Below are 17,163 nucleotides of genomic sequence, written 5' to 3' on the forward strand. Positions count from 1 at the left end.
TCTTAGCCATGTTGTTTGTTTTTATAATATCGAGGCTTGAAGTGAATGTCATGATTTGGGTGATTTCTTAGGGGAAGTAGGATAATTGAGTTTTTTGGTTTTGTGGAGTTTATGAAATGGTCTATAACGTAGTAGGTTGTAAGTTCAACGAATTTCAATGATAGATTTTATGGAAATTTCAGCAAAGTTTTAAGATTTTGCAGATTTTAGGAAATGACTGGTTATTATTTAAGGTTTTAGATTTTAAAAGTTTCGAGAGTCGATTGTTTTGTTATTGGATATAAGTTCATTGACCTAATGGATTTTGGAAAATGAATATTGCATAATTTAAGATTTTGGAATTGTAGATTTGAAGGACTGATTTATAATGAGATTGGAGTTTTTAGTTTTGCAGGCTTGATGTACTAGTTTGAATTATTTTGGAGACTGATTAGGCTGTAACCATTAAAATGGGGTTGTTCATAGTTAAATGATGGATATAGGAATTTTCAAGGAGAATAATTCTTTGAGGATTAAAGGTAATGATCTAGTTTGTGTATTTTTTTTTTTTTTTAAGGATTGAAGATGTTGATCTAGTTCATGTGTTTTTCTAAGGATTGAAAATATCGATCTATTTTGAAAAATAATTGTTATAGCTTGAGGTTATAGTGACAGGTTTTAGGATTGATCCATACCGAGTCTGGGGATAATAGATGGTGCGAATTCAAGAGATGATTCTTGTTAATTCTGAGGATATAGATCTAGATTATGAATATGATAGGAATGAGTCACTTGTAAGTTGGAGAAGCATTGACTTTGACTAAGGACACGTAATAGTTGCGAGTGCATGGATTTGGAGAGTACAAGTCCTTGTTTTATTTTGGCTTGGAAGAAGTGGTTTGATAGGTGTTAATTTATTATGACAGTCTCTTTGCATTTTGGTGAGTCATCAGAGTGCGTGCGAAAGCGTGATATTTTTGGAAATAATTAGGTATTCAAATTTTGTGCTGATTTTGAGAAATTAGTAGTAATTCGGAGTTTTAATGGAAAATTAATCATTTGGTTGTGCAATTTATGCTTATTTATGGTTTACTTTAGAGTGGCTATTAGGTTACTATGGTGTAGTATACGATAAAGGTTTCGAGGATATAGCATAGGAGTCGATTGAGGTTATTACAATTTATTCTAGGAAAGTAATAATTATTAGAATTTACTAGGTATTGTATTAAGGTTCTTGTGGAAGTAGAGGTTTTGGATTACATGGTCACCCTAGGAGTACTAGACGTGATGGTCATTGGGAGACTAATGCGAGTATGATGGAATCGCCCATAGGAGTAAATTTGGGAGGACATTACTCATGCTTGTATGAGAATAGTTAATGGTATGTTTTCTCAAGTGTTCTAAGTCGTATCTTGTATCCTGCTTGGTACTAATGTTTGATCTCACAAATTTCAAGGACGAGATTTATTTTTAAGGGGGAGGATGTAATACCCCCTTTTTACATGTATTGTTATTGAATAAGTATTTGAATTTAATTAAAATATTGGTTCTTTTGTTTTAAATTCATCTGATTTTAGTTGGATTAATTTAGTTGTGAAATTTATTTTGAGGTGTTTTATTAATATTAATTATTGTTTTGTATTTAAATTACTTTTTAAATTAAATTAGTTTAGTTTTGGGCTTTAAAATCATTGTGTTTTAGATTTTATTATTTTATTTTATTTAATCACTGCATTTGAATTATTTTATTTAACTTGTTATTTTGACAATAGTTTTCGTTGAATCAATTTTTTTGACCCAAGATGTGAGGACTGGATCTCACTTCTTTCCTTTCCTTTTTCCTTTTTCTCTTTTCTTTTTCTCTTCTTTTTCTTTTCTCTTTTTCTTCTTTCTTTTTTCTTCTTTCTTTTCTTTCTTCTTTCTTTTTCTCTTCCGGTTTCTCCCCAGCTGCGCTACACACTCTCTCTCTCCTCCCTCCCATTCGTTTTCTTTGCCCCACCGTAGCGCAGCCGTCAGCCAGCCATGTATCTCATCACCCCCACCAATCGACTCCCATTCGGCCGATGATCATTTCCCTCCATTTTCAGACCACCTAGTGCCATCGTTAGCCGCCATGGCCTCCTCCAAGCTGCACAATTTTTCCTCCATTCCTCCTCCGTCGTTCCACCTTTGGCCACCACTTTTTCACTACTTCATCACTGACATTTTGCTGACCTAACCCACCCATTTCCAGCTCCGATCCGTTGCCAGAGCAATCCCCACAACTCAACTCTGTTTTGGTCTTTTTTCACTTCCACCGCTGTTTTCGCCGCCACCCACGGCCAACCCATACTTCCACTAGCTTCATAAACACCTCTAAGCCATTTCCTATCAATCTCAAATCTTAGTTCGTCCCGATTCAAAAGTGGGTATTTTATAACCTATGGCCACAGTGTATTTTACAATATTACGTTGCTTTCTTGCCACCTTTTGCAGTCCCTTGATCCTTTAAAAAATATTATATAGCGCTGTAAGTATTTTCCAAACTTTCTTTAAGATTTAAATATATTTTTGTTTTATCAATAATTTGTAATTAGTTCGTTATGCCAGACTGAATCCGAAGAGTCGAGGGTCAGATGGATTGGAGGACGGAGTTATTTGTATGTTGGTTGATGTTGAGATTTGTTGGATATATTTATGTCTTGTCATTTGCATTGCATAGTGCACGCATGTTCATGTTTTAAAAAGAAAAACTGGGTTTTCGAGTAATTACATGCTTGTTCATGTGTTGGAACTTGAAAATTGGTTTTCAAGCAAGAAATGATTTTTATGTATATTTGAATGATTGGATTGATTGGTTTGAGTTAGAGATACTGTAGGGATGGTGGTAACTAGGAATAGTGGTAGAGTCCTGCTTGTGATTCCTGCCTACGGTGCACGCGGTGTAGGGATAGTGGTAAGCAGAGATGGTGGTAGAGTCTCGCCTATGATTCCCACCTACAAACGAACTTGTAGGGATGGTGGTAAGCAGGAACGGTGACAGAGTCTCGCTTGTGATTCTCGCCTATGGTGCACTCATAGGGATGGTGGTAAGCAGGAATGGTAGTAGAGTTCCGCCTGTGATTCCCACCTACAGTACTCTGATGGTTGGTTTTTGGGCCATTATCTAGGATAATAACGATGAAATGTTTTGAATAAAATATTTTGGGCCAAAATAGGATTTTGGCATGCGTGAAAAAATGTGAATTTTTAAGACATGCATATGGCATCATGTTCATGCTTTTGGTTATTGCATGAATGTATTTTTATCTTGAGATTTGTTTGGATTGTTACTTAGATGCAGTACCATCTTTGATACCGTAGATTTAGATTCAGATGATGAGAAAGCTAAGCCTGAGGAGGCGGCTTCATCGAAAGATTGACTTGGTGCTTTTGTTTATTTATTGAAAAATTATTTCTGTCTTTAAATTATGTATTTTGATTTTATGATGATATTGGAACTTGTAATATTTTTAGTACGCTTATTTTTTTTTAAACGAACTTGTGTTTAAACAAAATCCAGTACTTAGTTGACTAACTTTATTTATCCGCTGCGTTATTTTTGTTATACAAGCGTTGCTTATCCACACATTTAGTACTTAGCGATGGGATGTGTAATCCGTGTTGTCATCATCCCAACATTTCGATTTCTACATGTTCATACGTAGGAATTGGGAGCGTCACATATTGAGTCTAACGAAGTAAAATAAGACAATGAACATTCTTGTCTTTAAAGCGATTTGTTAGATAATTTATGGAATGATGACCTTAACAACTCTTGCTCAAAGTGCTTGCGCGATAGATACTCGCTCAAATTTTATTACAGGCGATAACTCTTAACTCTGTCATAACTCTTAACTCTTAATTTTTTCCATTATTACTATTAACCCTTTCATAACTCTTAATCTTAGGGGTTAATTTTTCTTTTGAGTAATACTGCATGAAGTCGTAAAATATGCAAGTGTTGTACAATCATTTTAAAAAAAATAAAATCTATTATTAAAAAATTAATTTTCTTTTCATATTGGTATCGTATATATTCATTTTTTTTTAAGTGATTACACGGTGCTTACAAATTCACGATTGTAAATATCATTTTTCTTTTTCTCATGAGTAGTATTACATGTATTTACAATTTTATATTTTACATACAATACTCATTTTATCAGTTTTCTTTTGAAATTCTAACTTTAAATTTCAAACTTCATAAATTTAAATATATCAATAATTGATACATGAACAAGTAAGTTTTTTTAAGTATAATTCACATTTTTCTTTTTCCATTATTACTCGTAATTTTAAACTCTTAATCTTAAATAGGTTGTACGGAGTCTGGGACAATTTACAGACTTAAACCCTTACAGTTTTTGTTTTTTTAATCAAATATTGACAATAGTCTAGGCGAGATTCCCAGGAGTTGACCTGCTGCGTTCCACTTGCATGACAAACTTTAAGAAAGAAATAAAAATAAAAATAAAAATAAAAACAATCACTTGTTAGGGGCGATGGGGGAAGAATAAGGGTTGGGCTGTGGAATCACTGGATTTTTTAGCCTCTACATTTTGGAATGCAACTAAAAAAAAAAAAAATTTTAAGTGTCCAGAAAACGGATGACTGACATTTTCTCCGGAAATTTTGCAAGATTAATGCAAATTTTTTTAATTGAAGTATCTTTTTTTTAAGATGTGTTGCAGAACAACATAGTGCTGACAGATACTCTACATGGACAACCAAGTGCTCATAATATATAACTTTAATTAAATGAGGCAAAGAACATATCAATGTCAGCCATGTTGGAGCACACAGATGCCACCAACGAGTGCCATACAGAGGATTCAGGCCGCATGTCCTGACTAATTATCTCCTCCAACCACATAACAGCTTCGTATTGCCTGCCCACAGAGCAAAGACCTTTGATTATTACATTATAAGTGTCAGCACCAGGCCAAAATGATTTGATTAACATCTCCTCCAAAACTTGACTTGCCTCACCATACCTACTTTCACCACACAGCCCACTGATCAAAATGCTATATGTTTCCTTATCAGCAGTGCAACCCACCTGTTTGGCCATATTCTTCAAATACCCAACAGCAAGGGTTGATTTCCTTTCATTACAAAGCCCTTTCAGTACAATATTGTAAACTCTAACATTTGGTACACAATTAGCCACCACCATTTCCTTCTCAATCACCTTCAATGCTTCATCAACATTGGCTCTGCTACATACTGCTGCTATCTTTGCTTCATAAATCAAGTGTGTTGGCCTAAAGCCTCTTTCTTGCATTTCAGCGAGCACTTTGTTAGCATCACTAACCTTACCTTCATTGTACAGGTCAACAGCCATAGCACTATAACCAGCCAAGCTGGGGATCCCACCTCTAATCAACGCTTCATTAATCAAATTCTTGGTCCTTTCGATATCTTCACCAGCACTGAACCGGCTGAGATCAAATTGGCGAAAACATCTCTTAGGAGCCTTTAGCCCCTTCCTTAAGATCTTGCCTAGAATTTCCACAGCCTTTTCAACTTGCCCATCATCACATAGAGCTTCTAACAAGATTCTGTAGATTACAATATCCTCACCACTACCCTTCTGAGAGATCCTCCAAAACATTGAGTACAACAAATGGGTTGCCTCGTTTAGCCTTCCGTCCTCACACAATCCTTTCATTAGGATACGGTGGCTATCCCTATTTGGGCAGCAACCTTGATAGTTCATCTCTAAAAAAATCTCTAAAGCAAGATCAGAACGATGCTTTCGGCATAGAGCTTCCATAAGCAAGTTCAAGGACGGAATCCGAGACTTCACTTCCCAACCATAAGAGCTCTCTAAGAAGAGACGGTGAGCAGCTTCAAGCTTAGATTCATTCACCATTATCTGCAGCAGGGTATTGAAAGACTGTGTCTTATTCACGCAGTTGAACTGAGGAATGCTGTTAAAAAGAGAAACCGCCTCATTTGGCAATCCAGCTTTCGCATAGGTTTTGATTGCATTAACAAATACTGAATCCTTGCACTCACACGAGTCTTCTTTCATCCGCTCAATCACCTCTTTCATCTCACTTATCCTGCCTGCGTTTCCCAGGATTTCAATCATGGTGGCATAGACTGGACCATTATGACGGTAGTTGGGATACTTGTGTTTGGCTTCCCTGAAGATTTGGAGCGCTGTTGATGGGTTTTTCTGATTCCGTATAATCTGAGAAAGATGCGTAGGTGTCAGAAGCCTTGGCCATCTCACATTCATGGCTGCTCAGCATTCGCTACACCACTGAAACGAGTCCTCCTATTAAGCAAATAATCTACTTCTGACCGGCAAAATTCAATCATCCGCACGTTATACAAAGGCCACAAATCAATGGATGCACAGTTATGATTGCATTATTTGCACCAAAATAAGTACTGACAGTTGTTTCCATGACTTCACACAGCCTTGACGCCCTCTTAGGCCAACTTTCTTTTTGGCAAAATATCGAACAGTGGACGTGCAGACCCTAGAGACTGATGCTCCCCAAACAATTCACCATGCGTATGGAACCGACATGGACATAAATACGAGCAAAAACACTGATTAAGCGCAAACCGACATGGACACAAACAATCCAACATTATGCTCAGCAAAACTTTACCGGAGTAACGCCAATTTCAGAACAACCCATTGAGCGCACACCTGCCATTAGTTCAGAACAACCCATTTCACAAGCCATTCGGGTGCACCCGCCTCCATATTATTATGTACGTTTAACTAGCAGAAAGAATGATCTCACTACTGAAGGAATAACTATTTCGGGTCCTTCACAAGAACTTCGATGGTCACTTCCAAAGTAGAGCGAGATTTTTGTCGCAGCCGGGGTCTCTGGGAGATCGATTTGCTGGTCCACGGCCGAGGTTATTCCCTGTGGGGATCGATTTCAGCTCCAATAGTCCTTTGGTGTGGCGGCAAGGCCGCAAGGGTTCTCTTCGCGTGGGACGACCGGACAACTGCAAAATCGAATCAGCCAGTAAAACCATTGAGACTTTAACCATGGGCATTGGTCATTGGAGCGCTGATCAGGGATCATGAAGGGAGCTTCTTACTAGTTTAATGCAAGCCATTAGTTTTTGCTCCGTACATTTTCCACCAGACGCGTGGCGGCCACATCAGCAGCCATTATTAAACAAAATAAAAAATAAAATCTAAGTATCATATATTGAAACTAAAGAGGCTGGAAAGAGAATTGAGTCCAAAATGGGCCCAAAAAATAAGGGCCCAGTGAGGCCTGTCAAACCAGCCCACCAGAATGAATACTGCAGAGACCGAGCCAGGCTGGGTCCAAGGGCCTGCCATTCGGCAGGAAGATGTGGCCACAGGAGGTAAACTGAAGTAAACAGCGTAAGAAAGCGCTATGGCTAACCTGAACGCCAGAACTGACTCCCATGATCTATCATCGAAGAAAGTACACGGCCGTGTACTTAGGCAGTTAGGCTTAGGCACTCCTATCATAAAATAAAGAGTTTTATAACATACAAATAAAATTACATATTAATTTACGTATCAATATTAATTTTTTTATATTTTAAATTTAAATTAACATTATTTTCAATAAAATCTATTTTTTGATCAATTACATTAAATTAGTACACAGATTAATACATAATTATACTTACAATTAAATTTTTTCTAAATTTAGTTGTAAGGGGATGATTGGTGCACCGGTCATCCCCCAAACCAACTGTATTCAGAGTTTTCCAAATAAAAATGGCTCTGACAAGAGCAGTACACATCGAATTCGTATGCAGATTCGTCCACCAACTTGTCTGTATCTAGAAGGAATGATAGTAGAGGCATGCGATATTTGAACAGTTTCAAAATTCAAACGTCTAATTTGAAACTTGAATCACGTCACATGTTTAAAAATGGAAAGAAATGAACCAACAAAATGCGCCATGTCTCACTTTGTTCGGTGGAGATTAATGCATAATTGAAAAATATGGAATGAAAGCCAAATCTGTACATGCTTTATATAATTAAAAGTTTTGCTACATACAAACAAGTCGCGTATTAATTTACATATCAATACTGATTATTTCATATTCAAAATTTAAATTAGCATTGTTTTTAATAAAATTTACTTTTTAACCAATCAAATTAGATTGGTGCACATATTAGTGTGCAGTTGTGATTGCAACTAGATTTGTCCTATAATTAAATAGAAATGGCTCAGAAATTAGTCTTTCTAAGTATGCTATATTCTCAGTGATTGTTTAAATTTATCGAGTAACCTCAATCGGATACATCAATTTATATTATACCGGTCAAAGGCCCGTGACCTTATTGACAATACATCCAGCTTCTAAAATAGAGGTTTAGAATTCGAAAACCCCCTCCCCATATGTATAAAAAAAAAATTATATTATACCTGTTCAGCAAGTTAAGCTTCATGGAAAAGATGCACTACTAGATGGACCATTATCTCAAATAATGATGGTGGATATATAAATATATATATATATATATATATAATACAATATTAAATGGACATCACATTTCATCCTCTATGACGAAACCACATTTAGTGTTCTAATGCAAAAAGTCTCCCAATTCTGTCAATGACAACGACATGCATCCTTGATCAATGACCGATAGATCCCAATTGCCAACAATGCTACAAAAGGATAAGGAAATCATGGCTTTTGAAGCCTACTATCTTCCAGTCATGAGTTCGCAACACGTTTAGACAAGTTTGAGGGATATCCGCATGGTAACTTGCTCATCAACTACTAACAATTTTTTCAAATAACTGGACAAGAACACCTTTTCGAAACAACTCCAAATGAGATAACCTCCATTCAACTTTCCCATAAAAAACATTATTTGACTTTCATGTCATCTATAGTCAACTGGTAAATAATATTGCTGACCCATAAAGCATAATTTCCTATCATGGGCCAGCCACTCAAACTAATTATCTTTATTAAATGCGTTAGGCATGCCAATATATCTATTGTGCTCCCTCAAGATAAGTTTCGATGAGCAGAAAAGCTATTTAACGTCCACGACAAAATAGTATGCATCTTGAATGTAATTGATAACATATAATAATATGTACAAACACCATTTTCCAACAATTCTTTCACCTCTGCCATAACATGGTTTAAGAATGACATCTATATTATTCTATTATTCCCTGATGATTTGTGGCTTGAAATAAGTGGACCTGATAATTAATGAGGATACTTAAGGCACTCCAAGGTGACAAGTTGTATGGTATTAGTACAGTAACAACTAAAGTATTATATGAAGTACTCATATCTAATTCCTCTCTCACAAACAACACAGTACAACTCTCTCTCTCTCTCTCTCTCTCTCTCTCTCTCTCTCTCTCTCTCTCTCTCTCTCTCTCTCTCTATACACACACACACACACACACACATATATATATCTCTTTAACACCCGTTTAGAGATACAAAAATATCATGCCGCACCCTTTAAGTTTGCTGTGCAAGCATATATTTTTTTAACTTTTTAACTTATTACAACGACAAATTAATGTCATTTTGATATAACAGAACTTCACGTAATTGAACCATTTAACTCAAACTTAATATATATTACAACAACAATTTTTGATTTGGTATAATAAATATAACAAATACTAGCGCAATTTAAACATAACCTCCCTTTGCTCATGCCCATTTGCGATTAGCTCCCAGTATTTTTATTTTTTAGGATAAACCGTTTATGGACCTATGGTATTAAATAATTTGGGTCAAATCCCTTCCATATATTTTTTGTCTATTTCAATTAACGGATTACACGTGTCATCTCATGAGGCCAAAATGCGTCATTATTTTTTCTTATTTTTAAAATTTAAAATGAAAATAAAAATATTTTTTATTAAAAACAGAAAAAATTAAAAAAAAAAAATTATAGTTTGTGGGAGGGGAAACCTCCCCTCTAGTGGCCAGAGCGTTAAAGTGGTTGAATGGTGGTTGAATCTATCCACCCACGCTATGACCATACTTAACCACCCATGCTAGAGCTCTGCCACCATGTGGTGGCCGCTGAGGTCTCCCCTCCTACAAAAACTAAGTTTTTTATTTTATTTCTAATTTTTTAATTAAAAATTATTTTTTACTTTCATCTTGGATTCTAAAAAGTAATTTGATACTTGATAGCTTACGAGTTGACATGTGTCATCCATAATCTGAGATGAATGGAAAAGATGACGAAGGGATCTAATGTAATCCTTGAAAAAATCACAAGAGATAATCGCAAATGGACATATTTATGACCAAATTTTTGTAAATACTAATATGATATAGTACACTATATAAGTCTTAAAAACTATAACTATAATATACAGAGTATATTTAGTTGTAACTAGAATTGGGTAACAGGCACCCATCCACGTGCCTGTCTGTGCATCCTACCTAGCCCACATTGTACTGGGTGAACAGTTTGCCTAGTTCATCGAGTGGTTAGGCCGGGTAGAAAATTAAAATAAAAATGAAGGCAAGATGTGAGTAGGATATCCCCCTGGCCCCCTTGCCCCTATAAATACACAACCTTGAATCGATTCTCATCTTATCCTCTCATCTTCTTCAACCACATCTCACCCCTCGTTCTCCTCTCCTCATCTTTGACCTCTTTCTCCTCTCATCTTCATGTGCTTTCTTTTTCTTCTTCTTCTTCATCTTTTTTGTATTCTTTTTCATCATCTTATTCTTCTTGTTCTTCTTTTTCATCATCGTATCCTGTTGTTGCATACAGTGAGCAAGTGGTAGGCATTGTTCTTTGGTTGTCACAATCAAAGAGTCATGACTACACAATTTGTTGATTTTGGTTTGAATTTTCTACAATTGGTTGGGAATGGAGGAGTGGCCGATTCCTGCCCCTATCTGTCCACTAGTATGCTGAGGACAAACGACCTCTCTATAGGGCAAGGGTGGGGGTGGGGGCGGAAAGGACTATGATTTGCCCGTATATGCACACTAGTTGTAATGTGCATATATATGTAAACCCTATACATAGATCTCTCATTCAATTATACAATAAATTGTATAGTATAATAAATATGATAAGTACTAATATGATAGAAGTACACTATAAAGATATTAAACAATTCAACTGTAATATATCGATAGCATATATAGTATTCATGTTTGCTTCATGTTAATTTTGGCTAATGTTGGGTCACCAAATGAAACCTTTTATTTTGTGCATGTCGTCAAGATTCATGTGACCAAGGTGAAATGCATATCTTTTGGAAGTGTTGGTTTCTCATTCTATTTTCTAATTCCTTTTGATTAACCAATATCTTCAAAATCATGGTTGATTTGGTAAACCTAAAGCGTAGCACATTGCATGTAAACCTTGCTACCTTTCTCCTACCCACATGATTTGTGTGACGCCCCCAAATCCCCACGCCCGAACACGGGAAAATCGAGACGTCCGGATGGTGACAACCCGGGTCACCATCCTATCGACGGGTGCCAAGTGTGTGCAAAAGAAACAAATGTGCGCAAAAGAACACGCAGCGGATAACGAAAGTCATAACTAAGTACCAGAATTGTTCTTAACGTAATACAAGCTGTTTAAAACATACATAAATAAAATATTACAAAACACAAATACAGTTTTAAACCAAATATAAAGCATAGCATCAGCAACCCGGCGGAGCCGCATCCTCGGGCTCAGCCTCCTCCTCTTCATCCTCAAACTCTGCACCAAAAGCTACGGAACCAAAAATGGTACCGCAGGTAAGTAAAACTCAAACACTACCAGATAAAAACACATAGAACTCAAACAATATGCATGAAACATGCCCAATGCACAAACCCAAAAACATAATTTTTCCACACACGCCAAAAAAACCCATTTGGCCCAAAAACACATCCTTTCTGAAAAACACGCCAAAAGTCACATTTGGCCTTTACCCGACTCAAACCAGAATCCATATTAACCGTATGCACCATGACCTCCCCTAGGGGCCATCCGCACACTCTGGCTCCAGTGCTACACCGCAGAGTACCACCACGCATGTGACACCTAACGAGCGATGCCCAGTTCCGTGCCCCGCACGTTCGTAGCCAAGCATCCTCTAGCCCTCACCAGCGAAGGGCCACGGAGTCGGTGCGTAGAGCGATGCCCGGTTCCGCGCCCGGCGCATTCGTAGCCAAGCAACCCCTAGCCCCCGCTCCCGTCGTCTAGCGACAACTCAGGGGACATCACTCAGTTTATTCCGCTCCCGAGTGACCAGAGGAGCTCCACCGGGATAATACCTCATCCCGGCTTGGGGTCGTGATACACACGCACCCGTAAGACCACTTACGCCAATATACAAGCTTTTCACACATAAACAAAAACACACGTGCATGCACCATGTAATGCCATATCAATGCATAATAAAATAATCCAACAACATAAATCAATAAAACAGGTAACTCCGTCCTCCATCCATCCGACCCCCGAACTCCTCGGACTCAGTCTGGAATCAACCAACCAGCAGATAAAATAATTGAAAGAGCAATATATATTTAAATCTGAAAATAGGGTTTGGAAAATACTTACAGCGCTATACGGTAATTTTAGAAAACACCCGGCGTTGCAAACGGCGGAGAAAAAGCAACGTAACAGTGTAATTTACACTGTTGTCGTGGGTAATAAATTACCCATTTTCGAACGGAGACAAACCAAGGCTCGGGATTGATAGGGAATGGCCTTGAGATATTTATGAAGCTAAGGGAAATAAGTTTTGGCCGTGGGTGGTGGTGGAAATGGCGGTCGAAGGCCAAAAAGGGGCTGAACGGAGTTGAGCTCGTGGGAGCTGCTCCGGCAACGGATCGAGGCCGGAAATGGGTGGTTTAGGTCGGCAAGAGGTAGGGGAAGAAGCTGTGAAAAGATGGTGGCCGGAGGTGGTGCGACGGCGCCGGAAACAGTGAAAAACCGTATGGCTTGGAGGAGCTCGTGGCGGCTAACGGTGGCTCGGATGGAGGTGAAACTTGGTGGGGATGTTCACCGGTGAGAGGGGAAGAAAACTGGGGATGATCTCTAGTGGAAGGGGAAGAGAATGGTGGTGGCGGTGCACTAAACGGTGGCCGGACGGCGGAGAACTGGCCGGTCAAAGTGGAGGCGACGGGAAGGAGAAAAGAGAGGAGTGCTGCGTGGGGAGAGAGAAACCGGGAAGGAAAGAGGAAGAAAAAAAAGAAGAAAAGAAGAAAATAAGAAAAAGAAAAAGGAAAAGGGAAAAAGAAAAAGAGAAAAGAAAATAAATGAGGTCCAATCCTCACTCCAGAAATCAAAAACAGATCCGCCGAAAACGATATTAAAAACAGTAAAACGACTAAAATAAATTAAACACCACCTCAAATAAATTAAAAACCAATTAAAACACATTAATTTAAAATAAATAAACCAATATATTAATCAAATTAAAAACAACCCTTCAGTGAAAATACACGTAAAAACAGGGTATCACAATTTGAAAATTTATTATTGTGGCTTGATTCAAATTATGCAAGCACTCATCATATTTGTATAGGCTCATTCTTGAACTTCAAACATGAACTTGGATCGAACATTGATTGGGAGGAAAAAGGTTTTACCTGTTGTAATGATTCCAATAGGATTTCAAATGTATTGGTAATTAGTCCTTTTGGAGTATGTTCCAATTTATATAACTTATGTTGTCCCTTGGAGCTTTACAAGATCAATTGCCACGTTAGCATTCATGTTAAAACACTAACAAAATCACGATGGAGGGACCATTTTAAAATTTAGCCATAACTATAAGAGCTCTATATCTATGCTTTTTAAATCAAATATACTAATTTTGAAAAAGTGAAAATCTCAACAACCTAAACAGTAATTTTCTATTTAAAGTATATCCCAACTATTGTTAATTTTGTTTAAAGTCCATTAATCATGCCTTTTTCAACAAAAAAAAAAACAACCAACATTCAAATTCATTAAATTCATCAAACATTACACTGTCTTTCGAGATGAATACAAGGCATAACTTCCTTAGGACCCTCTTCCAACCACACTAGTTCATTTTCAGACCTCCGGGCTAATTTAACATTTGGTGTGCTACACAATTACACTCTCTAGAAACATATTGAATCTTCCAGCTTACTCTTCCCTTAAAGAATGATTGAATATTTCTATAATCTTATCATACCACAACTAATTTTCTTCACTTCTCTGAACTTCATTAATCATTGTGAGAGCATCACCTTCAAAAATGATATTTTCTATACTCCATACAAAACAACACAACTCTTTGTAAGGCTAATGCCTCAGCCACAACTAAACTGTTAACATAACCTTTTGGCATACTCAAAGAAGCTATTAACTCCCCTTCCCAGTTTCTGATCACCACACCTGCACCCAGCTTGGAATTTTCATCATCTAAGGTAGCATCCCAATTGTCTTTATAAGCATTATATCCTAGCTTTCTCCATTTAAGAACTTTATGAGAAGAAAGTGTTGTTGTTGTGTGGCCCTTCACCTTCTCTTGTGATTGCTTGAAGCTCTCATTCTCTTCTCTTGCCCACTATAACACTCAATTGGAAATTTCAAATTTGCTGTCAAATACAAACTTGTTTCTTCTCAACCATATATACTTTTCTTAATATGCATGCAATTTCGTCTAAATCACTTTTCGATGGGTGCTTAGTCATACCTTCCCAGATGTTGTAAAAGTCAATGTCTATAGACTCCCAATTCTGCAAACACCTCAATAAATCTGCCCAAACATCTTGAGCAACAGCAACACAACCCCACACTGCATGACATATTGACTCCTCTCCTCTGTGATTTTTCTTCTAAATAGATTCTTCTTTATGGGAAGAGCTTCATAGCTACTTTCCAAAGAAACACCTTGACATAATTTTGAACCTCGAACTCCCATATTCTCTTCCAACTTGTATAAGAGTTATTGGACTACTCTCCCTTCCCATTAATTTTAAGCTAAACAGCCAAATGGTAAGCAGATTTCACAGAAAATACCCTAGACTTACTAGGGCCCCAAATGAGCTTGTCTTCTGCACCTCTACAACTGATTAGTAAGCATTTAATTACAAATGCCTCTTACACACACATCACTTCATCAATCAAACTAGTGTTCCAACCTCTTTGATCATTAAATAACTCTTTGACAGTTGCATCTCTTGTAAGGACTTTTACTTGTGATTGCACTATGTGAGTTGTGAGAGTTGGTAATCATTTCTCATCTCATATCTTTGTTTTTTATTTTCCATTCCCTACTCTCCACCTCAAGCATGCCCTTATTAAGTAACTCGAGCCCAGAATACTCCTCCATAGTTGTGATGGACCATTACCAAGTTTAGCATTCAGTAAGTTTACATTTTTATAGTACTTTTCTTTCATTACCTTAGCTACTAAAGAATTGGGATTTAGTAATAATCTTCAAAATTGCTTAGCCAACATAGTTTGATTAAAACAATCCACATCTCTAAACCCTAACCCTCCATGACATTTAGACAAACCAATCTTACTCCTCTCCTTCCATTGAATCTTTTTGTTGTTATCCATATGGCCACACCAAAATCAAGCTAGCATATTTGATATCTCTTTACTCGAGTGTTTTGGCAATTTAAAAACACCCATTGTATATGTGGGTATTGCCTAAAGCACAGCTTTTATAAGTACTTATTTGCTAGCCTATGTTAAAAACTGGTTTTTCCAACTATTAAACCTCTTCCAGACTCTATCTCCGATGCCTCTGAATGCATTATACCTTCCCTATTATCGTGGGTAGACCCAAGTACTTCTCAACGTCCCCCACAAACCCTTCCACCTATATCTTGAGCTAAGTCATCTACTGTCTCCACCTTAGTATTAGTACTAAAATAAACTGAAGTTTTCTGTATATTTAATTTCTATCCTGATGCCCTCTCGTACCTTTCTAATAATTGTTTCATGGCCCTCTATTGTTGCAAGCTAGCCTTGCAAAAGAGTAAGCAATCATCTGTAAAAAGCGGATAATTAATTCTAGTTCCACCTTTTCTCATAGCCACACCCTTTAATAGCTTCTACATGTTGAACCAAAGAAGTTAATCCTTCTGCACATAACAAAAAGAGATATGATAATAGAGGATTACCTTGCCTAAGTCTTCTTGCAAGCTTAATCACATCTCCAAGTTGACCATTAACAAGCTGCACTGAGTATTGTACTGTTGATACACACTGTATTATCAAACCTATCCACATGTTCTCAAAGCCTAGCTTATCCATCACATGAACCCTCAAATAACTCCATTCTACTCTATCATATGCATTAGACATATCTAACTTTAAAGTCATACTCCATTCTTTCCCTTTCTGCCTTGTTTTCATAGCATGCAAAGTTCATAAGATAACATTATATTGTATGTAATAAGTCTACTAGGAATAAATGCACTCTGATTATAAGAAATAACTTCAGCACTCAGGTAATACCTTTTTCAATCTATTAGCCAACACTTTTGCAATTATTTTATACAAAGCATTGCATAGACTTTGGATTCTCTAACTTAGGAATTAGAGCAATGTGTGTATAGTTGATCTATTAGACTGTGGATTCTCTAAGGAAGTAATTAGAGGAATTAGAGCAATGCATGCCCATCATTAATCATGCATTTAGTTCAATCTTTTTAGTTTTTGGAAGACAAGAATGTAGAAACCATGATGATATTCCATAATAGATGATTGAATATAAGTAGGATTATGCGCCTACTCTTAAAGTTACGTCTTAATTGCTGATAACCCATAGGTCCATCGCATATCAGGAAAGTTTAATTTTGCACATGATATTGGTTGCATGGATTTTAAGGTTTTTTGCAAGTTTAAATGGATCTCAATTGGCAACTACTCTTTCCAAATTAACAACATACAAAAAAGTCTCAAATATTTCCATGATGTAAAAATATTTCCGTGCTTGTATTACATCAAACGGTGACATTAATTGTGGGTTGTTTTCTTTGTTTTTGGAGCAGTGCTACTCTGTTGCCTGAGTAGCACCGCTCCATTTGACTGCTAATATATTGTGAGGTTTTTATTTTTTAGTTTTTTTTTCACATTTTTTAATATATTTGAATATTTTTAAAAAATAAAAAAATACATCAATATACTAAAATTTACTTTCTTAATTATTAAGTAAAAAAATGTAATAAGCGGCC

At 36.8% G+C, this 17,163-nt stretch overlaps 1 protein-coding gene across 1 annotated transcript; it reads right to left on the reverse strand.

The window, feature by feature from the left end:
• Window positions 1-4,732: 4,732 nt before the first annotated feature.
• On the reverse strand, window positions 4,733-7,069 carry LOC122300082 (pentatricopeptide repeat-containing protein At1g05600). Its single transcript, XM_043110472.1, has one exon. The coding sequence runs from the start codon at window positions 6,245-6,247 to the stop codon at window positions 4,751-4,753; it is 1,497 nt and encodes a 498-aa protein (XP_042966406.1). The 5' UTR covers window positions 6,248-7,069; the 3' UTR covers window positions 4,733-4,750.
• Between the last annotated feature and the right edge of the window lie 10,094 nt (window positions 7,070-17,163).

Source organism: Carya illinoinensis, chromosome 2 (genome assembly GCF_018687715.1).
Source record: "Carya illinoinensis cultivar Pawnee chromosome 2, C.illinoinensisPawnee_v1, whole genome shotgun sequence".
Classification (NCBI taxonomy): domain Eukaryota; kingdom Viridiplantae; phylum Streptophyta; class Magnoliopsida; order Fagales; family Juglandaceae; genus Carya; species Carya illinoinensis.

Excerpts from the sequence above, each read along its gene's own strand:
- LOC122300082 (XM_043110472.1), bottom strand. The coding sequence starts at position 6,247 with ATGAATGTGAGATGGCCAAGGCTTCTGACACCTACGCATCTTTCTCAG.